The following is a 23,084-nucleotide window of genomic DNA, read 5'->3' on the forward strand; positions in this document are numbered from 1 at the left end:
TTTTTGTGTATGGGATGATGCTCCAACCAATTGAGCCACCTGGCGAGGGTGAGAAGAAATATTCTTAAAGAAGATTGCACCATAGCCCTGGCCAATGTGGCTCAGTTGATTGGAGTGTCATCCAGTTGCCAAAGGGTTGTGGGTTCAATTCCCAGTCAGGGCACATACCTAGGTTGCAGGTTTGATCCCTGCTCAATTTTTCTGAAAATGTAAAACTGCTCTAAAATATTAAGTCCAGCCTTGGCTGGTGTGGCTCAGTGGATTGAGCACCAGCCTGTAAACCAAAAGGTTACTGGTTTGATTCCTGGTCACAGCACATGCCTGGTTGTGGGCCAGGTCCCCAGCAGGGGCCATGTGAGAGGCAATCAATTGATGTATATTGCACATTGATGTTTCTCTCCCTCCCTTATTTAAAATGGGCAAAAACTTCTATTCAAATGGCCAATATGCACTGTTTGGTGCTTAACAGTATTAGTCATAAGGAAAATGCACATTAAACTGTAATGAGATGTGATTTCTCAGTCACTAGCCTGGCTAGAAGTATAGAAAGACTAACACCACCAAATCGCGGCAAGGATATGGAGCAAATTCGATTGCTGGTGAGAGTACAGATTTGTAGAAATTGGAAACTTCTTTGTTTTAAGTGCTTTAGAAGACACATTGGAAGTTTTTAAAAAATTAAAACATATGTTGACCTTAGTGTTTCCACTCCTAGATTTTTTACCCATGAAAAAACATACATCCTTGAAAAAAACTTATATAAAGAATGTTTATTGATTTATTCATAAGAGCCCCTAACTGGAAGCAACCTAAACAGAAGGATGAGCTGATTTTAGTGTGCTTGAACAATAGACTCAGCAATAAAATCAGAATGGACTATTCAATATGAATGAGCCTCAGAAACATTATATTGAGCAAACAAAAAAAATCCACTCATAAGAGTACATTTATTTGGGGTCTGTTTATGTGATGCTTTAGTTTCATTGGTAGTTGAACTCTTGGGGAGGGGACATTTCCACTGGAAAGGCACATCTTGCAACTTAAGATTTGTGGATTTCACTGTGTATAAATTGCATATTAATATCTAAAAATAACAGGGTTGATGAAATAATAGAGAATTTCAGATATTATTGTACCAAATTATGATAATGATGATGATGTTAACTCTTATGTAGCATTTTTGTGCCAAGCACTGGTCTAAGCATTTCATTCCTTTTATCTCATTTAGTCAACATGTGAGTTAGGTATTTTTATTATTTTTTTCTCACTGAGAAGGAAACTGAGACAAAAGGAGGATAGTCACATAACTTTGGTAGTCAGTGGTCAGCAATCAGTCAGACACTGGGGCATGCGGGGGTGATGGCTATACTTTCAGGTCTGTCTGGAAAAAGCCCAACTATTGTTAATATAAAAAGAATTGTTTGCACGACATAGATGTAACCTGGCAGCCAAGGAGAGTTCACTGGAATATGCAAGCATGAACAATGACAACTTCACTGTACTAGTCAGTGGGGATGATAGAAGCCATTTGAGTTAGTGTGTGAACTGTGTGGCTGTTTCATTCAAAATGACTGAGCAAGTAGAGCAATGAATCTGCATCAAATTTTGCATTAAGCTTAAACATTCCTCTGCAGAAACTGTTCAAATGATTCAGAAGGCCGCAGCTATAGGCAACTAGTGATTGGCAGCTTCATCATGACAATGCTCCCATTTGTGTATCATGTCTCGTACAGAGGTTTTTGATGAAACATCAAGTCACCCAGTTGACTCTGCCCCACTTCAGCCCATATTTGGCGCCCTGCAACTTCTGGCTTTTCCCAAAACTAAAATCGCCTTTGGAAGTGAAGAGATTTTTGACCATTGATGAGATTCAGGAAAATACGGCAGGTTAGCTGATGGCAATTGGGAGAACTGTGTGAGGTCCCAACGGGCCTACACTGAAAGAAACTGAGGTGTCATTGTCCTATGTACAGCGTTCCTTGTATCAACGTGTATCATCCTCAGTAAATGTCTCTATTTTTCATAGTGCATGGATGGATACTTTCTGGACAGACCTCGTACATTGCCTTTCCTGAGCAGTTGTGCCAAAGTTTAAACTGATAACCTTAAATCTTAGGATTTAAGAAGGTGGAAGAAGGGTATGCATAATATGAAAATATATAAGATTATGAGAACATTATTATTCATTTCTAGATTAGTTTGTTATGTGTGTAATTATTTATAGTATTAATGTTAGTATATTGGGTATTTTCCTAACTATTTCTAGGCACTATTTTGTGATATATGATGTTTTACAAGGTCTTATATGTTTGAATAGACACATTTTAAATTGTGTATAGGCAGAATTCCATTCCTCCACTATGACAGGTTCTCTGAAAATGCTGCTTTTATCTTTCTTCTGCCGTGATAAACTTTAATGTTGGAGGGTTGTAAGCTCTCATATAATAAGGCTTAGGTTTTTGTTTGGTTTGGCAGTAGACTTCTGTTTAAAATTCCTTTAATCTGTTCATTCCATGCTTTTTATATCATTTTGATAGCTGATGGCTCTGTGAAGAATTTTATATGAATTTATTGCACTAATAAAACTTGTACTTGTGACTCTTCTTCCTTCCCAACTTGCTTAAAAGTGGATTTTCCAGTGAATTGCTGAATTTTTGTCTTACTTAGGTTTTTTTTTTTTTCCCCCTGGAGGAAATAAGAAACACTTCATATGTTAGATCTAAAGTTTCATTAAAATTGCTTATGCCCCGTCTCAGGCATTTAAAGTGGGCCATCTGTCTAAACATCTCTCTCTTTTTTTTCTGATCATTTCCTCGACTTATTCATGAGCCATGGGAGGGCTCCTTTGTAGTCTCCATGTAGCTGGTTCTGTCTACCCCCATTGAATACATCTATGTGCTTGCATAACATATCTTTTCACCATGCTGGAAATTCTCTGAACTTGGTTCAGATGAATGGCCCACTTTTCTGAAGGCCTTTTTTTTTCCTGCACAGATTTTTATGCAGAAGCTGACCTCTGTGGCTATGGAATGTAGCATATTATTCTTGATCATTTTACAGACCACCTACTGTGAAAGTTATGATGAAGGATTGCTTAATGATTCTTTGACCACTAACATTGTTTTAACTCAGTGTTTTACTCCTAAATAGGTAATGGCACAATTGGAAACCAGCTTTTCTGAGTGTCTGATAATATGGCTTAGAAATGCTTATAATTTTTGCTAACTAAGGATGCTCTTATTTATGTTTGCATAAAATCTGCTTTAAAAAATGGCATGTATTAACAGTGTATTTGAGTTAGTATTACGTGTACTTTATTTTGACTAAAATATTTCAATAACCTAAATGTATTAGCATTAATATTTGTGACAATCCACTGATAGTTTTTATCATAAAATATAGAAAAATTTAGTTTTATTGAGCATATTCATTCTGGCTGGTTGATGATAATCAAAGTAAGCAGGTCTGGGGAAGAGCTATTACTTGATTTGCTTTGTGAGTAGCTATTTATGTGAATTCCTTTTCACTTTTTATTTTATTTTATTTATTTGAGAGAGAAAGGAGGGAGAGGAAGAGGGGGAGGAGGGGAGATTAGGAGAGAGAGAGATACTGCTTTGTCGTTCCTCCTATTTATGCATTCATTGGTGGATACTTGTATGTGCCCTGACTGGAGATCAAACCCACAACCTTGGTGTATTGGGATGATACTGTAGCCAACTGAGCTACCTGGCCAGGGCTTACTGTTTGTTTGTTTTTTGGGGTGACTGTGTTTTGAAGTGGTAGTTTAAATTATATCAGCTTTCCAGGTAACTTCCAAGTTGTACAGATGAAATTTTTGATCAGATGGTAGGTTCTTTCATCTAGATACACTACTTCAGTAAAGTAGCTGTTTTCTGAGTATTATTACTATGAAGGGTTGAGTGAAGCTCCAAGAGTTTTGCCCCCCTCTTTTTTAGAGAGTCATTTATAAAAATCTTCTCTGAGACTATTTTAGATTTATGGATAAATGTAATTATTTTCAAAAATTTAAAATGTAACTTTAGATAATTATTACCATTATAAACATGTTTATGCTGGTAGAATTGATATCAATCATTGTTAATGTAGTTTCAATAATTTTGAAGAAATAGTGCATATGTACTTTTAGGTTGGTATGTATTGTTATTTTTATTTATAGTTTATTATATTTTATTTCTACTGCAGAACTTACTGATAATTATATTGAGCATATTTGTTCAACCCTATCCATTTTATTTAAAAACAAAACTATTTTCAAACTTATGTAAAGCCAGAAGAAATCTTAGCAAATCTCATTTGTGGAAGAGTGAATTCATAAAGAGATTTCCACAGTGACTGACTTTTCTTAGTAATTCAAGGTTTTGCTTTCACAGTGAAACCTCTTTCCTATATCCTACTAATGTATCACCTTAAAATAAATTTTTAAAGAAGTGCCACTTCAGGGTTATGTGCTGAGAAGAAACAACAGCTTTATCCTGTTACCTCCCCAACTTTTCTCTGGTCCATATTTTACAATTGTGGAAATTTTGGTTGCAAAGTATTGATCGAGTTCCTTGAGACATTGCTAGGAAGAGAAAGGGCTGAAATGAGACCTCAGCGTTTTGACTCAAAGGAGTCTGTGCTGTTAAGTTCCCTCTTGGGGAGGTTATAACATATACGAAACAGATGTGGATCAAAATAAAAGAATGGGAAAATAAATAGTAATTAGGTTCTGAAGAGAGGCAACTGAATCTCAACATCAGCTATAAGATTGCTTTCTGTGTGGGAAATGGTATTTTGGGTTTGAACAGAGTGTTGGGATCAACAAATTTCCTGCTCCCCTGGAAACAGGGGCTTGTTGCATAACTAAAAAGTTTCTCCTCATTTACTTGAAATAGGTACCTCCACTGGGCTGCTAAATTGTGAAAATATTAAACCTATAATATTGGTTAAGTGGAAGGGAGATCACTGAAGTTTGTACTATAATTAGCGAAACAGTTTATGAGAGAGAATATTATAGAAAAATCTCTTAGTTTGAGAAGCAGAGAGAAGGAATTCAGTTTCCTTACAGGGATTTCAATTATGGGGTAAAACAAGGATAGAGGCCTAGAGTTGGGTCTAATCATAACAATAAAAGTTAACATTTACATATATTGTTTACTTCAATCCTCAATACATCATTACAATGCAGATACTATGATTATCTTAATTTTACGCATAAGGAAGCTGAAACTTGAAAGTTTGCTCAAGGTCAAACTATTAATGGCAAAGTAGATATCACCAGAGCCTGAGTTTATAACCACTGTGCTGATTTCTCTTGCTTATCTTAGCTTGACTTGGTTTGGTTTGAGAAGCAACTGAAGCACCTGGCCCAACCAAGTCAGAGAATAATCAGAAATAAAAATGGATACAAAGAGTGGGGTCTAATTTTTAAGGAACTTGAATGATAGATAAGTTAAGATTTAACCTGATATGAATAGAAAATCTTGGAACAGTCTAGAACAGGAGAGTAAATACGGAGAACAACAAAGATTTAAGAAAGCCATGTTGCACAGTATTTATCTACGAGGGTATTTCTGGTATCACAATACCCCTGAGAGGTCAGGGTGTTAATCATGGTTGAAGGGGAACAAAGTGAAGTCTAATGAGGTCATCTGCATAGTCCAAAAGCAGTCAGGTTGTAATCTAGGAGCTCAAGTTCACTCTCCTTCAGTGGCTCATGCTTTGCCCCTTGGGTGACATGTCCTCTGCTGTACGCACACAAGTAGTTGCTTCTCAAATTTTACTATTTCTCCTATCACTTCAGCCCTTTTTCTGAACTCTGTGCTGGAGTTGGGATACATAAAAATAAGGCATGATCTTGGTCCTTTAGAAGCTCACAGGCCAACAGGGGAGACAAATATAAACAAACAAATGCCCTGGGGAATAGAATGCCAAAAGAGAAGTGGAATTGGAGCACAGAAGGACTCTCCTCTTTTTCCTCTCTGTGCCATGCCTTCTCTTCTGTTTCCTCTCCTCCTTCGTTCCCTCTCATATGTTCCCCTGTTGTTCTTTCCAGTTCTCAAGTGTAAAGCTCTGTCTTCTGAAACAGTTCTCTTCAAATTGCGAAGAAAAAGAATCTTCCAGGCTTATAGTGTAAAATATTATTGATTTGTTGAAGCATTTTTTTACTTTAATTTTTACTTATATAGTATTTAAAACATTTCTTTATCTTCAGGAAATAAATCAATAAGTAGTGGGATGAATACAAATATCCACCTAAATGATTAATTATCCTCCATTACACATTATGTCTAGAAGTGATTTGATTATATTCAAAGTTTTTTGAAACTCTGACTTTAAAAAAGAATTGAATACTCAGAGAATCCTTTTGAAATCACTGGTGGTGAGGAAGTAGTTTAAATTATAACATTACCTACAACATTTTTTCAGAACTATGACTTAGGCCAGAGTCTGAATACAGCATATTTAGTGGTTAGTATATTACTTCACAACTATAAATAATGTAAACATGTAATACTTAAAAGTAGTTCAATTCAGAGGTCATTACAATTTTGTAAATTTAAAGAATTGTGCAGAATGTTTGTATTCTAAAAATGCTTTTGTCTCTGGATGCTTTACACAATTTTCCTGGGCCATGTAATATTGATCATACACAAGAAAAAACCTGTGTGTTAAGACCAGCATTACTCATGTTGTTTATATTCTTATCAAAACAAACAAAACCAAAAACAAAAGAAAAATTTTGGAGGTGATGGAAATATTTATTACCTTGATTGTGGTGATGGTAACATGAGTGAATAAATATGTCCAAATTCACCGAGTTGTATATATTAATTGCGTGCAGTTTTTTTGCAAACTCAATAAAGAAAACACTAGCATTGTAGTTTTTTAAAAACAGTCTTGGACAGTAATCAAATATTGAAAAGAAATTAATATTGCTTAGGGAAGGTTAGTCTTTGAAGAACTGTCACAAATAAAGCAACTGAATTCATAGAATAAAGGATGGTACTTCAAGTAGTTGATAGTACCACAATTATCCCAGAATGAGTGCTGTTGTCCTTGGAGTGTCCTTGTGTAGGTTTTTATTTTTTTAATCTCTCTAGTTTTTTTCAAGGATTGAACCTTTTAAAATAAAATGTCCTGAAATATAGTCTTCACACTTAATGTCAAAAGAAAACCAGTTTACTGAGAGGGAAAAATATGAAATTATTAACTGTTTTTCTTTTCTTTCTACTCCAGAGTGCCTATTGTTAAATCACAAGTGGCTAACTGGGAGCTTTCAATAAAATTGAATGATGAAGTTCATACTGTTGTAGCATCAAACAGTGGGAAAACATTCTCTGTAAGTTTTCTTTCTTTCTTTCTTTTTTTTTGTCAGCAGAGGTAATCTTGAAATTTTCTATGAATATTTAAAACAAATTTTAACTTCATCAGTGACTGTCATCTTTTGAATCTATTTGTTTGAATGTATTTGTTTCATCTTCTTTATGAAGCTGAATGTAAATAGAAATTTCTTTCTTCTATGGTAATTAGGAAATGCATTTCTATATTTAGCCACATTCTAAACCCAACTCCTGATACCTGATTCATTTTTCTTTTGTTATTGAGATATTTTTACCTTTGTTATAGAGGAGAACATCTTTAATTATAATTCCAAAAGTATGATAGCTGTGGTAGGTAACCATTCTTTTAAATTGATAATCTAAAGCCTCATAAAACATTTTCTTGAGTTATCATGTTGAGACATTCTTGAGGCTAAATTTACCTTATGGTGACATTTCTTTTATTTTGAAGAACTTAAAACCCTTGGATAATATCCATGACAAAACTGCTTTAGTTTAATTCGTGTCTGTACTGAATAATGTTACAATAAGATTTAGTGTTTGTACTATGGTATGAAGTTATTATTTTAGCTTGTGTCCCTTTCTAGTTTCAGCATGAACCCAGAAACTACTATGTAGTTAGTATAATAAATATTATATAAATTTACATTCCTTCTCTCAAGAGTAAGTTGCATGGAAATGTCATTTTGTTTTTGGGAAAAATGACTTTTCATTGAAAGATGTAAACAGGCCATAGCCTGTGTGGCTCAGCTGGTTGGAGCATTGCCCCATAACCGAAGGAATGCAGGTTTGATTCTCGGCCAGGGCACATACCTAGATTGCAGGTTCCATTCCCAGTCTGGGCATGTACAAATGATTCCCTGTTGGAGTGCATACAGGAGACAACCAATCCATGTTTCTCTGTCTCCCTCCCTCTCTATCTAGAAGCAATTAAAAAAATGCCCTCAGATGAGGATTAAAAAAAAAGATTTAAACAGGATATAAATATCACAATGATACAATTTCACTGAAATAAGATCTGCTGAGATTTTAAGTGCATGGCAGTTTCTTGATGCCAACTAGAAAATGCCAGAAGTAGAGAAAAATGAGGATTTATTTATTCAACAAATACTTATAATATGCTGGCCATGTGCTAGATAGAAGTGCTAAACTGTTGCACTGGAGAAGCTGACATTCTTATGAGGTAGAGTCACAAGTAAATGAGATTGCTTCATGAATTAATGGTAGTCTCCTTGGTTCTCTTTAAATTTTGTGATTCATTCTGTATGCCAAAACTGCTAAAGCATTTGTTGCTGAAAGATGTTTCACTCAACTCTCTTAAAATGAAAGCTTTGATGGGGTTAAAAAGTTGTCTTATGATACATTTTTGTGATGAACTTACGTGATTCTTTACATTCCTTTTTTCTATGTGATTGTTTTAAAAGAATAGCTTTGTAAGTGGACAGTAACAAATTATATGTACTGTAGAGAGTATTAATATTATTATGTAGCATTTTCCTGGGGGAAGATTAACTTTACAAAATTGTAGACTTTAGCATATTCTATCTTGAGTCACTACTGTCTGTAGTGGTAATCTGATACCTTAACACTATATTTTTCTAAGCAGTGCCTTGCCTTAATAACTGCCCTGGTTACTTCTTAGAACTGTTATTTCTTGTGCTTGTTTAGATTCCATGTTGGAAAACTAGAGGCACCTCCTGTTTCACTTTTTAGCTGATGAGGAAGTAGGGCTATTTTAAAAACATCAAAATTAATGCATTACAAATTACCCTGAAAAATAACTACTTCCCATATTTATTGGCTTAGCTACTATCAGAAGTATCAAATCTATTGAAAAGAGAGTATTCCTGATTGCATATTCCTTTTTTCCTAAGCATATTTGTATTGAGTTTCATTTGACATCAGTATTATGAAAAGAGTTAATTTGAATTATATGGAGTAAGTAAATGCTCGTTGGTATGAAGATTTAAATGGTACAGAACCCCTGCTTTTAGGGTCTGAGAGGAGAGAGCTGTGACTATTTACTTGGTTTCCTAGATTACCTCCTGCCACATCAAGCAGAAGTGAATTAGCCCAGAGGTGACAGTATAGGTTAATGACCCCAGACATAGTAAAGGAAAAGTCATACTTGCTTAGCCCACAGTAATGCTTCAGATACCCCACGTTTTCACACTTCTTTTATTTAATTAAAAAAATGTTTAAGTTATAAGATATTTCATATTAGAAAAGCACATCAAATGTACAAATTTTATGGTTTCCTCTTAAAAAAATTTATAGGTACAGCTAAATCCCTTCTTTACATCACTGCATTTCTGCCCTCTTACTCCCCAGAGGTGAGAGCTATCATGAAGGTACTGTCTGTCCTTCTTGTACATGTTTTTATACTTTCACTGTGTATATATGTACCAAATAACAGTGAAAAAGAAAATTATGAAGATATAAATACTGAACGATACCATTTATATAAGATTTAAAAATACACAAAGCAAAAACAATTCCATTTACAATAGCATAAAAAAGAATAAGGTACTTAGGAATAAACTTACTTTTGGAGAAGAGAGACTTGTACACTGGAAACTACAGTGCACTAGAAACTACAAAATGTTGCTGAAAGAAATGAAAGAAAATACAAATAAATGGAATGTCATTTCATGTTCATGCATTGGAAGACTTAATGTTGTTATGATATCAATACTACCCCGAGCCATCTACAGATTCAATGCAATCCTTATCAAAATCCCAACAAAGTTTTGCAGAAATAGAAAAATCCATCCCACAATTCATATTGAATCTCAGGGTACCCCAAATAGAAAAAAAAATCGCATAAGAAGAACAGAGTTGGAGAGCTCACACTTTCCCATTTCAAAGCTTAAAACTAAAGTGTGTTGTACTGAAAGAACACAGATACATAGACCCGGAGTAGACTTGAAAGCCCAGAAGCCCTTGGTTATATGGTCAAATGATTTTGATTGGAGTGCCAACATCATTCAGTGGGAAAGGATAGTTGTTTCAACAAATAGTGCTAGGGGAGAAGGGTTATGGGGCTGGATGAAAAAGATGAAGGGATTGAATAAAATAGATAAAATAAAACAAAAAATGAAATTGGGTTCTGCCTTAAAGCATATATAAAATTAACTAAACATGTATTCAAGATGTAAATGTAAGAGCTAAAGCTATAAAACTCTTAGAAGAACACATGGGAAGAGCCATATAATATTAGATTTGATGGTCATTTCTTGAAAATGACATTGAAAGCCTAGTTAACAAAAGAAAATAAAGGTAAATTAGTCTACATCAAAATGTGAAACTTTTGTTCATCAAAGGACACAATCAACAGGGTGAAAATGCAATCCACGGAATAGGAGAAAATATATATCTGACAAGGAATATTATCCAGAATATATAAAGAATTTCAACAACTCAACACCAAAACAAACACATAACCTGATTTAAAAATGGGCAAAGGACTTGAATAGACATTTTTCCAAAGAAGATAAAAATATATAAATGGCCAATATGCACATGAAAAGATGTTAAACATGACTAACCATTAACAATATGCAAATCAAAACTATAATTAAACACTAACTCACAGCCCTTAGGGTGGCTACTATCAAACAACCTCCAGAAAATAATAAGTATTGGTGATAATGTGGAGAAATTGGGGTCCTTGTGAACTGTTCATTGAAGTATGAAACGATGCAGCTACCGTGGGAAATAGTGATTTTTCAAAAAATTAAAATTAGGATTACCATATGGTGAGCAATTCCACTGCTGAGTATTTATCAAAAAAAAAAAAAAAAGGAAAAAAGAAAAAAAAGGAAGCAAGGTCTTGACTGATATTTGTACACCCACATTCAGCAACATTATTCACAATAGCCAAGAGATGGAAGCAACCCAAACGTCCATTGACAAATGAATGGATAAAGAAGATGTGATATGTACACACAGTGGAATATTATTCAGCCTTACAAAAGAAAGAAAATTCTGGCACTTGGTACAGCATGAACAAACCTTGATGATATTACAGTAAGTAAAATAAACCAGTCACAAAGGAATAGTCAAATTTGTAGACAGAAAATAGAATGATGGTTGCCAGGGGCTGAGAGGAGTGGGAGATGGGGAATTGTATTTTAAAGGATGCAGAGTTTCAGTTTTGCAGGATGAAAAGAATTCTGGAGAGGGATTGGCAATGATGGTAGCAGGTAGCACAAAAATGTATGTGTATTTAATACTATTCAACTGTATACTTAAAATGGTTAAGTTGGTAAAATTTATCTTATATAAAAATTTTTTAAATACACAGACCAATGCAAATTAATATTTTAATGAAATATTAAAAAGCAGGGAGGATAAAACTTTTAGGAAATGAAGAAAGCATGGTAGAACTAAAAGTTAAATGAAGAAGTAGTAGAAAAGGTATAATATCTTATGTGTTTTAAGTCTTTATTCTGATCTGAATACAAGTGTCACAGTGAATAGATTAAGAATTAATTAAGAAGCATAAAACCTGGTAAACACAAAGTTGAACTATTATTTAGCTTATAAAGATGATGAACTCAAAAGTATCAAAAATAAACTATCTGTTTATATTATTTTTACAATTCCCCTTTGGTTTCTCAAGAAGGTATCCATTTCTTTTTTATCTTGAATAATGTGAAACTGGTCACAATAGTTCATGATAAAAGAAGAAAAGATTAATGCATTTGCTACCTTAATGATGACAAAGCACTAAATTCATACTGAAGACTGTTCACATCAGAGAAAAATGTCAGTGTACTTTTGATAGGAAGAAAATTAGCTTTGAAATTCAGCCTTCCCAAAGATGGGAAAATGAATACTGTGCATGTACTTTAATTTTGTTTTGCCTGATCTGTCATGTTAACTACTAATAAGCTATAAAACATTTGTACATTAGTCTAGATATCATTTGTTACATACAGTAAGCCACATATAGAAAAATTTCTAAAGACTTTAACTACTTCATAAGAAAAAATGATAGTCCTTAGACTATTGGATTTTGTCATTCCAATATAATTTTTGTGCTAATGGTTAGAAAGAAAACTCTCAATGGTCAAAAGTAACATTTAATAGAGGCAAGGAAAGCAATTTTTTCAGTTCTTTAAAACTTTTTTTCAGTTCATGTTCCTAAAGAGATTTTATTTTTTGCTTTTTATATAAAAGTGAAAAACTAACTTTTTGATACTCATGAAACTTTCCCTGCAGTTTTAAATTACAGTCTTTTCAATCTTCCAATTTTAAGTAAGTGTGTGTATTGATAACATTTATATTCAAAGTTAAATGCTAGCCCTGTCTGTTGTGGCTCAATGGATGGAGTGCTGGCTTGCAAACCAAAAGGTCACCGGTTCCATTCCCAGTCAGGGTACATGCCTGGGTTGCAGGCCAGGTCCCTAGTTGGGGGTGTGCAAGAGGCAACCGATTGATGTATCTCTCACACATCAATGTTTCTCTCCCTCTTTCTTCCCCTCCCTTTCCCATCTCTAAAACTAAATAAATAAATTATTTAAAAATTTTTTAAAGTTAAATGGCAGAGATTGCTTCTTGAACAGCACTTCTGTGCAGCAAACCAACTATAATTGATGAAAATTAGAAAAATCACTATTTGCAAATCATATGTTGTTGTATGTAGAAAATGCTAAGAAATTCAATGAGAAGGTATTAAAATTAATAAATAAATTTAGCAAGGGTGCAGGATACAAAATAAATAAAAATCAGTTGATTTTTATTAACTTGCAATGGACAATCCAAATATAAGAAATCAACAGAGACAAGAGGGAAGGAGGGAGGTGGGGCAGGGAAAAGGAAGGGAAGGGGAAAGTCAAGGAACATATAGCAAGGACTCATGGACAAAACCAAAGGGGAAGAGCTGAGGGAGGGAAGGAGGGGGAGGGCAAGGGAAAGTGGTGGGGGGTAGGCAGAGACAAATGTATTTGAAAAAATAAATTAAAATTAAATTTAAAAAAATAAAAAGAAAAAAAGAAGAATTATTTCCTAAGACATTGTTTTTACTTTGTTGAAACTAAATAATAAATATTTCATGAACACTTTTCAAAAAAAAGAAAAAAAATAATTTATAAGCTATTAAAGTCAGCCAATTAAAAAAAATAAAATTATTAAAATTCTGCTAACAAGAACATCAAAAGAATATGATACTTAGTGTAATTTAACAAAAGAAGTACAAAACTTATACTGTGAAAACTATACTCTTGAAAAAGGAGTTAAAATCCAAATAAAGAGAAAACATTTAACACTTATAAATTGAGAAACTTAATACTGTTAAGATGGCGTTACTTCCCAGTGCAATTCATATTAGAATCCAAACTTTATTTTTGTCAAAAATTGACAAGCTGATAACTAAAACTAATATGGAAACTTAAGGGACCCAGAATAGCCAAAACAATCTTGAAAAAAGAACACAGTTGGAGAACTCAGACTTCCCTTTTCAAAACTTACTAGAAAACTATCCTGTAATCAAGACAGTGTAGTTCTTGCATAAGGATAAACAAGGATTAATAGAATAGAATTGAGAATCCAGAAATAAACTCATCAATGTACGGTCAAGTGATTTTTCACCAAAGTGTCGAGATAAATCAATGAGGGAAAGAATAGTCTTTTCAACAACTGTTGGTAAAACAACTGTGTAGCCACATATAAAATAATTAAGTTGGATCCCTACCCGATATTGAGTTTATATAACATAATTAACCCCAAATGGATAAAAGATTTAAATATAAGAGATAAAACAATAAAACTTATAAGAAGATATAGTTTGTTGAAAAATCAGAACTATCTTCTTTAGATAAATAACTCTAATTTCTTATTATGGAAGTGTATGCTTCCTTAATTTTATTATTGTTTTCCATAAACAGTAGAGTGAGAGAAGGATTCCCCTGTCTTGTTCTAGTTGCATTGTTGTTTTGATACTTATTTCAGCTTATTCAAAGTTGGTTTCATAAAGCAACAGATTACTTTGGTCAGTTTTATTAAAATACATGCCTTGCCCCTGGCACTGTGGTAAGCACTTTATAAATACTGTCTCTAAATGAGATAGTAGTAACCTAGAAGGTAAATGTTATTAGCCCCAGTTTACAGGTGAATTTGGACATTGAGGTCCAGAAAGACTAAGTAAAAGAGCTGAAGTCATATGTCTTTTAACTATAGAATCTAAGATTAAACCCTGATCAGTGTGATTCTAAGACACATGAAATAGTATCTCCTTGCTTCTAACTTTACAAAGTAGTTTTGCTAGACAAAATTCTGAGAAATAGTATCACTACTGTGGAAAATTAGCTCTGCTAGATAGTGAGTAAATCTTTGTTAATACAAGGAATAATACATTTATTTCTAACCAGAATACTTTTGTTACATGATAAAAATAATTTTTTTTGAAATGTTGAAAGTTAAGGTTCCAGTCATATAATTTAGTGGAATTATGGAAGGCATCACAAGAACCTAAATAAATCACAAAAAATTTCACAATATTATGTACACAGAGTACCCACTTTCAAAAAGTACACAGAGTTAAAAGCATTTGTTAGGAAGCATTTTAAGTATCTTATTACCTATTATAGATGCTAATGTATTTTCCAGATTGGTGTTAAAATTCAAAATACTGACTTTAATGGTGATTTTACAGTTTTACATAGGTAACATTTCTTAGATGAATACAAGGTTTAAGATAGATAAGATTCTGCATCTAAAGGAGTTTGTGCTTTCATTTTGTTCTCTTAATAATGTTCATTTTGGTTGAGGTAAAATGGTCTTCTCTTTAGATGCCTGTGGTGAAGGGAAGGAAATGTTTTGTAGTATTTGTGTCATTGACATTGCCACCTTATATTTTTCTTCTCGAAAGAATACAGTGATGAACATAAGAATGAAAAATAAAAATTACATATGGGTGCATAATAAAAAATAATTATATATGCATTGTTTGAGGTTTTCTTTCTCAAATATAGCCAGCCCTTTCTTATTGGTTCTACTCCATGTATTTTGTTCTAGGTTTTTTGACTAAGAAAACATCCCACCAGTTTGTTTTCAAATTTAGAGAGCACTTTGAAAATGTGGTTTTGAAATAGGTCTATATAAGTATTTTTACATAACATTTCATGAAGATTAAGAATGAAATGAACTTAGCATATACTAATAAATAATCTCATGTACCAAATAACCTTTTGTATTAAAGTATTAATGTAGACAATCTTAAATGTATTTTAAATGTGAATTTATACCTGTACTTTACTTCGTAATCTCTGTTCTTTTTATTCCATTTGTAGAGAGTAATACTAAATCATGTAGTTACCAGAATTTTTATAAGAACTGATAATAATCGTGGTGGTTCTTTTAAAGAAATAATTTTGAAATACCTAGAAAAAATACATTATTATTATATCTGTCCTTTTGCTTCTCTGGTCAATTTTCAGAATAGACTCTTATTCTGGAATATAAAAAGGATATTAGCAGACAAGCTCAGTTCACCATTATATTTATACTTAATGTAGGCTTTTTGTTAAAATGTATGACTTAATTGAACAGTAGGCTGACAGATAAAGAAGAAAATATTTTTGTAGTAGCCCTTAAAAATGAATATTATACTGCTATTATGGGCTTATAATAAAAGGACTGCAATTCTATTTAGAAAGTTTTCTTACAGTATGTGATGATAGAAAATTAAGGTAAGTTTTGAAGTTATGCTTATTTTATACTTAAAACCCTTTTTTTCTTTTGACAGTCATTTTGATGTTATGTTTATATAAACTACTTCTCTTGTTAGATTAATGTTTTTAAACTTCCCTGCCCCGCAGTTATAAGAAGTATACTGAACAAAGCGGCAAGAAACATTAGCCTATTTAAGGAAAATACTTTCTGTTGATGAATTTTTTATTTTTATTTTTCTTAAAGGTTTTATTCACTTACTTTTAAAGAGAGGGGAAGAGAGGGAGAAAGAGAAGGAAAGAAACATCTATCTGTGGTTGCCTCTCTCATGCCTCCAACCTGGGACCCAGCCCACAACCCAAGCATGTGCCCTGACTGGGAATTGAACTGGTGACCCTTTGGTTCTTAGGTCAGTGCTCAATCCACTGAGCCACACCAGCCAGGGCTGATTTTTTTTTTTTAACAGAAAAACATAATATTGCTTTAACAAAATATTTTCACTTTAGCTAAAACCTTTATTTTCTTGATAAAATTATTTTTCCCTTGAGGGAAAAAAAATTACTAGGAAAATAAGTCCTGGTAATTGCTTTTAAAAATGTTACATTTTTCTTCAAGAAATATAAAACCATTGTAAGTAAAACCAATAGGCCAGAGGGAAAATTTGCAGCTCATTTCAGTTCAAAAGACGGGGAGGGGGTGATGTTCTTAATATATAAAGAACTCTTACAAATCAATATGAAAAAGACCAACCACCAAGGTGAAAAATGTTCAGATAACAGTTTACAGCAAAGGAGTTATAAATGGCTTCTGCACATGTGTGAAATTGTGATAAACCACACAGAGAAATTCAAGGTAAAGTATGATGTGATTCTACTTTTCACCATTGTTTTGGGAAAGATGAAAAATTTGATAATTCCCTAATTTTATAAGGTTGTAGAAAAATAGGCCCTTGTACATTATTGGTGAGAGGATAAATTATACAGCTTTCATGGAAAACAGTTTGACAAAATGAAGTTATGCTGTCAGCTGTGTTACATGTAGGAGATGTACAAGAATATTGATGGTATTCATAGTATTGTTATAATAGCAGAAGATTAGAAACAGCTGAAATGCCCATCACAATGCAATAAATAAATGTGGTATGTCCATAACATTGAACATCTGTATAGTCATTAAAAGGATCTGAGCATGCTCTATGCGCTGATTTATGAAGTGACAAAAGCAATGTACATTTATTTGTGTAAAAAAGAATATATGTGTTGATTTTTCTGTGGGCTTCCAGCCAAGATGGAGATGTAGGTGGATACGCTTTGCTTCCTTGCACAATCAAAAAGAAGGATAACAACCAATTTAAAAACCAAAAACAACCAGAGCTGCCAGAAAACTGAACTGTAAGGAAGTCCGACAACCAAGGAGTTAAAGAAACATTCATCCAAACTGGTAGAAGGGGAGGAGATGGGAAGCCAGGATGGCAAGAACTCATGGCAAGGCAGCAGCTGGTGGACCAGGCAGTCCCACATTTGCCTGTGCATAAGCTGGCTGGAACAACTGGGGAGCGAGACAGACCTCACATCCCAGGGTTCCAGCATGGGGAACTAAAACCTCAAAACCTCTGGCTGTAAAAACCAGTGGGGGTTGCAGTGGTGGGAGAGACTCCCAGTTTCACAGGAGAGTCCATTGGAGAGACCCACAGGATCCTTGAACATATACAAGCCCACCCACCCAGGAATGAGCATTTGAAAGGGTACAATCTGTTTGTTGGAAGCAAAGGAAGTGATTGAAAGCTGGGTGAAAGCCAAGCAAGTGGCATTGTTCCATCTCTGATCCCTCCCCCACACAGCACCACAACACAGCGAAGTGGGTTGCATCACCCTGGTAGATGCTAAGGCTCTGCTTCTACAACGTAATGGGTGTGCTGAGACAAAGAAATATGACCCAAATGAAAGAACAGATCAAAACTCCACAAGGAACTACGTGACAAGGAGAGAGCCAACCTCTCAGTTACAGAGTTCAAAACACTGGTAATCAGGATGCTCACAGAAATGATTGAGTATAGTCACAAAATGAAGAAGTGAAGGTTATGCAAAGTGAAATAAAGAAAGAAATATAGAGGGAACCAATAGTGAAGGGAAGGAAACCAGTACTCAAGTCAAAGATCTGGAACAGAGGAAGAAATAAATATTCAATTGGGACAGAATAAAGAAACACGAATTCAAAAAAAAAAAAAAGATTAGAGGCTTAGGAACCGCTGGACAACTTCAAACATTCCAACATCTGAATCATAGAGTGCCAGAAGGAAAAGAGGAAGAGCAAGAAATTGAACACTAATTTGAAAAAATATGAAGGAAAGCTTCCCCTGTCTGGTCAAGGAATTAGACATGCAAATCCAGGAAGCTCAGAGAGTCCCAAAGAAGTTGGACCCAAGGAGGCATACGCCAAGGAACGTCAAAATTAAATTGGCCAAGATTAAAGATCAGGAGAGAATCTTAAAAGCAGCAAGAGAAAAAGGGTTACCAACAAAGGAGTTCCCATAAGACTATCAGCTGATTTCTCAAAAGAAACCTTGCAGGCAAGAAGAGACTGGAAAGAAGTATTCAAAGTCATGAAAATCAAAGACCTACAACCTAGATTTCTCTATACAGCAAAGCTATCATTTAGAATGGAAGGGCAGATAAAGTGCTTCCCAGATAAGGTAAAGTTAAAGGAGTTCATCATCACCAAGCCCTTATGATATGAAATGTTAAAGGGACTTAACTAAGAAACAGAAGAAGATCAAAACTATGAACAGTAAAACGACAATAAACACAACTATCAACAATTGAATCTGAAAAACAAAAACAAACTAAGGAACAACTAGAACAGGAACAGAATTACAGAAAGGGAGATCACATGGAGGGTTATCAGTGGAGAGGTTGTGGAGGGAGAATGAGGGAAAAAGGTACAGAGAATAAGAAGCATACTTGGTAGGTACAAAATAGACAGGGGGAGGTTAAGAATAATGTAGGAAATGGATAAGCCAAAGAGCTTATACATATGACCCATAGACATGAACTAAGGAGGCAGGGAATGCTAGATGGAGGGTGGTGGAGGGCAGAGGGGGACATAGGGAAGAAAAAAATGGGACAACTGTAGTAGCATAATAAATAAAATATACTTAAAAAATATACATGTGTATGCTTGTCACGTGGATAGTATGTCTTTGGAAGGAGCTACGCAAAACTGATAATCATATTTGCCTTTGAACTGGGGAGCCGGATGGCTGATCCCATGACAAAAGTGAGAGAGAAGGATACAGACCTTACAGTAGATGTCTCTTTTGTACTTTTGGAATTTTGAGTCATATATATGTATTACCTATTCTTTTAAAAATACACAGAAAAGAGGCTTCAAAACTGCAGGAGAAGGGTCTGGAAGAAAGGGGCAGTTGAAAAATGGAAATTTTTTGCCTGCCAAGAAACTCTTGCAATGAAGAGTTTGGCCATCTAGGGAAGTATTCAAGATGAGCAGCTCACTCATTGAGTAAACAACTCTGGCATTATACATACAGTATGGGGCAAAAGTAGGATTACACGTTTTCATATGAAAATAATACAGTAATTAATAAATACTACTACAAGAATGAATGCTATGTTTTGCATACTCAAAACTGTAAGCTTACTTTTGTTCAACCCTGTATAAGTGCATTTGCTGAAACTCCTTCAGTTAGCGCTCTGAACTTAGAGGTAGTTGTTGCCAGTTACTTAGTTGTCTATGTTTAGACATTGATCTAAATTAAGAAACTAGAAGCAGCAAAGAAAGAACTGTACCATGAGTGAGAGAAAGGAAATTGGGTCAGAACAGATTTGGAGAGCACCTCCAGGAACCTCCCATTTTTCCTTCTTTAGGTGTGTAAAGCACCAGAGAAATTACTATATGGAAGAGTCAGAGAGGTGTATGTCTTACTAATACCAAAAGATACTGGGAGCTTAACTCAAAGTATTGCTTAGGGTCCAAGAATTCACAGTAGTTTTCATGGCTCCTAAAAGATCACTGTGGAATGATATTATTTCCCCTTATACCTGCTTTTAGGAAGAAGGTCCAAAAGTAACTTGCTTTCCAATGTGATGTTACCTCAAGCTAAAGAATATCCTTTCAAAGCAAACTCAGTCAAATCAGCTTGATACCTACTAGGAGGGGGTCAGATAAATGAGGTTGTGGAAAAATCAAGTCTGAAGAGCCACCTTGCACCTCTTGATTTGTTTATTTTTAAAATGCAGCCTTGTTCAGTGGGCATGGTACTGTATTTTTGAACCTAGGACTGAATTTTCATTAAGAAGTGAGGCTTCTGCCCCTGTAATCTGGAAAATTGCTTGTCAGTTGGGTGCACGGTTGCACCTGTACCCTCTTGAATGACTCGGTCATGTTGTGCTCGAGAGTCAAATAACTTGTTATGAGATTAAATGGAGAAAAAAATAAATTGTAAAATCTAGTTACTTGGGAAATGAAAAACAGTAAATGGTATTGTTTGTTACCATATTAGAGTTGGCACATACTATAATTAAGACTTCAAGTGATTTTAGTAATTCCCTGGTTTCAGCCACTTTCTGTAGCATTTTATTTAGAGTAAAGCTTTCAATATTAACACCAGATAATTCAGGTTGAACCAGTTCAATTTTATAAACCATTATAAAATGTCCATAGTAGTCTAGTATCATATTATAGGCACTGGTAAAATTTCTACCATACACTTTATCTAAAAACATTTATTTATTTATTTCTCTATCTAGCTATCTATTTATTTATATACTGTTCATTTTATTTATAAATAAGTTTGAGGGGGCAATAAATATATTTATAAATGAACAGTGAAGCAGTCTGTTGAAGTGTCTTTGCTGAGTTTTTCGACCATTAGATGAATTTTGTTAGATTCATAGCCATTGCGCATTTGTCATTTCAGTTATATTATAGTGTAGTAGCTGTTTATCGAGTACCTCCTATAACATAGATCCTGGAGAACCAATAGTAATCAAGAGAGATAATGTCTGACTTCTCATAGAATTTGTCATCTCTCTCTCTCTCTTCTTTAAATCCTCACTTAAGAATATGTTTATTGATTGGAGAGAGAAAGAGGAAGAGAGGGAGGAAGAGGGGGAAAAAAAGAGTGGATGGGGGAAAGAGGCAAGGAGGGGGGAGAGAGAGAGAAACAGAGACACAGATAAACATCAATCAGTTGTCTCCCATACATGCCTCAACCAGGATCAAATCCACAACCTAGGTTGTTCCCTCAGCGGGAATCAAGCCTGTAGCCTTTTGGTGTATGGGACAATGCTCCAACCAACTGGGCCATCAGGCCAGGTCAAATCTGTGATCTCTTGAGAGTGATAAGGGCAAAGGTTTTATCAGCCAAGTACAACAGGTGAGTGATGACAAAGAGTCAGACGCCGTGCATAACACCTGGGGGTTATGTCTAACCTGGACATAGAGTGGGTTGTGGAAGGCTTTAAGATGGAAATAATGGTCAAGGTGATACCTAAAGAAGGCAGATGGAGAGTGAAATTTCAGAGATGAAAAATAAAATAACTACATAATATTTCATAAAATTTCTTACTGTAGTTCTGGAAATCATCCTATACCACATTTATTGTGACTGTTTCTAAAGTTCAGAGACTTGTAATAAACAAGCATGCCCATCCTCAGTGTTTATATACTGAAATGCAGTCACAATCAAGACATGGTTTGGCTTACCTGCGTCAGGCTGGCATAAAGTGCTGTGCCGCTCTGCAGGCCAGCTCTGCCTCTGCTGGGGCCACTGCTCAGTGACTTCCTTTCTCCTTAACCCCATTGATGAAACTCTTCTTTTTTCTCTATGTACCTTCACTCCTTAACTTTAAATAATTCTTCATTGAGTATATAATTCTTTTGGTTTTGCTTTAATTCTAAAGTGGAGGTTTAAGTGATATATAAGAGTGGTACACAATATAATGATTCAAAATTTGTGTATATTGCAAAATGATCAACACAAGTCTAGTTAACATTTGTTACCACACATAGTTACAAATTATTTTCCTTGTGATGAGAACTTTTAAGATTACTCTCTCAGCAGCTTTCATATATGGAGTATAGTATTATTAATTAGAGTTGCCATGCTCTACATTGTATCCTCATACCTTATTTATTTTACAACCAGAAGTTGTATCTTTTGAGACCGCCTTTCCCACCCCTACCCCCACCAGCCACTGATCTGTTTTCAGTATCTATGAGCTTGCTTTTATTTTTTTATCCATTTGTTCATTTATTTATATTCCACATGTGAGACCATATATAGTATTTGTCCCTCTCTGTCTGACTTATTTTACTTAGCATAATGCCCTCAGGATTCACCCATGTTCTTTTAAATAGCAAGATTTTCTTTTAAATGGCTGAATAATAGTCTATTGTATGTGTGTATCACATTTTCTTTATGCATTCATCCATTGATGGATACTTAGGTTGTTTCCATATTTTGGCTATTCAGAGTATGCTGCCAGGAACATAGGGGCACATATATATTTTCAAGTTAGTGTTTTCATTTCCTTCAGATAAATACCCAGAAGTGAAATTGCTGGATCACATGATATTCCTATTTTTAATTTTTTAAGGCACCCCCCTACTGTTTTTCAGAAGTTATAAGAATTTGGCTCCCTTAAACCAACTCCTCATTGAACAATGGAGAACACATGAGGCCTGGAAGTTTGAGTGACTCACCCAAGGTTGCTTGGTAAACAAAGAGAGCAAAGCCAGAAGTCCTCGGTCTCCTGATGGCTAGTCCTTCTCTTTATATTGGGCTCTTTGCAATGGGAAGAAACTCCAATTTTAGCATCTGTGTACAATATAAGGATTCAATATTTGTATATGTTGCAAAATGATCATCACAAGTCTAGTTAACATTCATCACCATTTTTCTCTCTCTATATATATTGCAAAAAAAATGTTGGAGTATTGAATTTCCCCTATATAGGGAGCTTGTCACCTACTGTCACATCTAATAGTGCTCCTTAAGAAAAAGTGTTATTGCTCAATATGATTATATGAGATCACCATAACCAATTA

General features: G+C 34.5%; 1 protein-coding gene across 4 annotated transcripts in view; it reads left to right on the top strand.

Annotated features, from left to right (window-relative positions):
* PCCA (propionyl-CoA carboxylase subunit alpha) overlaps nt 1–23,084 on the top strand; it is a 409,489-nt gene that overhangs the window by 256,709 nt on the left and 129,696 nt on the right. For 3 of the 4 annotated variants that reach the window (XM_054574346.1, XM_054574344.1, XM_054574345.1), the window contains one exon: nt 7,240–7,342. In XM_054574346.1, coding sequence (XP_054430321.1) covers nt 7,240–7,342 — 103 coding nt within the window. Of the gene's footprint in view, nt 1–7,239; nt 7,343–11,204; nt 11,455–23,084 lie in introns of those variants that run through there. The other variant, XM_054574347.1, reaches the window with a different exon arrangement.

Source organism: Pteronotus mesoamericanus, unplaced genomic scaffold (assembly GCF_021234165.1).
Source record: "Pteronotus mesoamericanus isolate MK-2021 breed Mesoamerican mustached bat unplaced genomic scaffold, CSHL_Meso_final contig_26, whole genome shotgun sequence".
Lineage (NCBI taxonomy): Eukaryota > Metazoa > Chordata > Mammalia > Chiroptera > Mormoopidae > Pteronotus > Pteronotus mesoamericanus.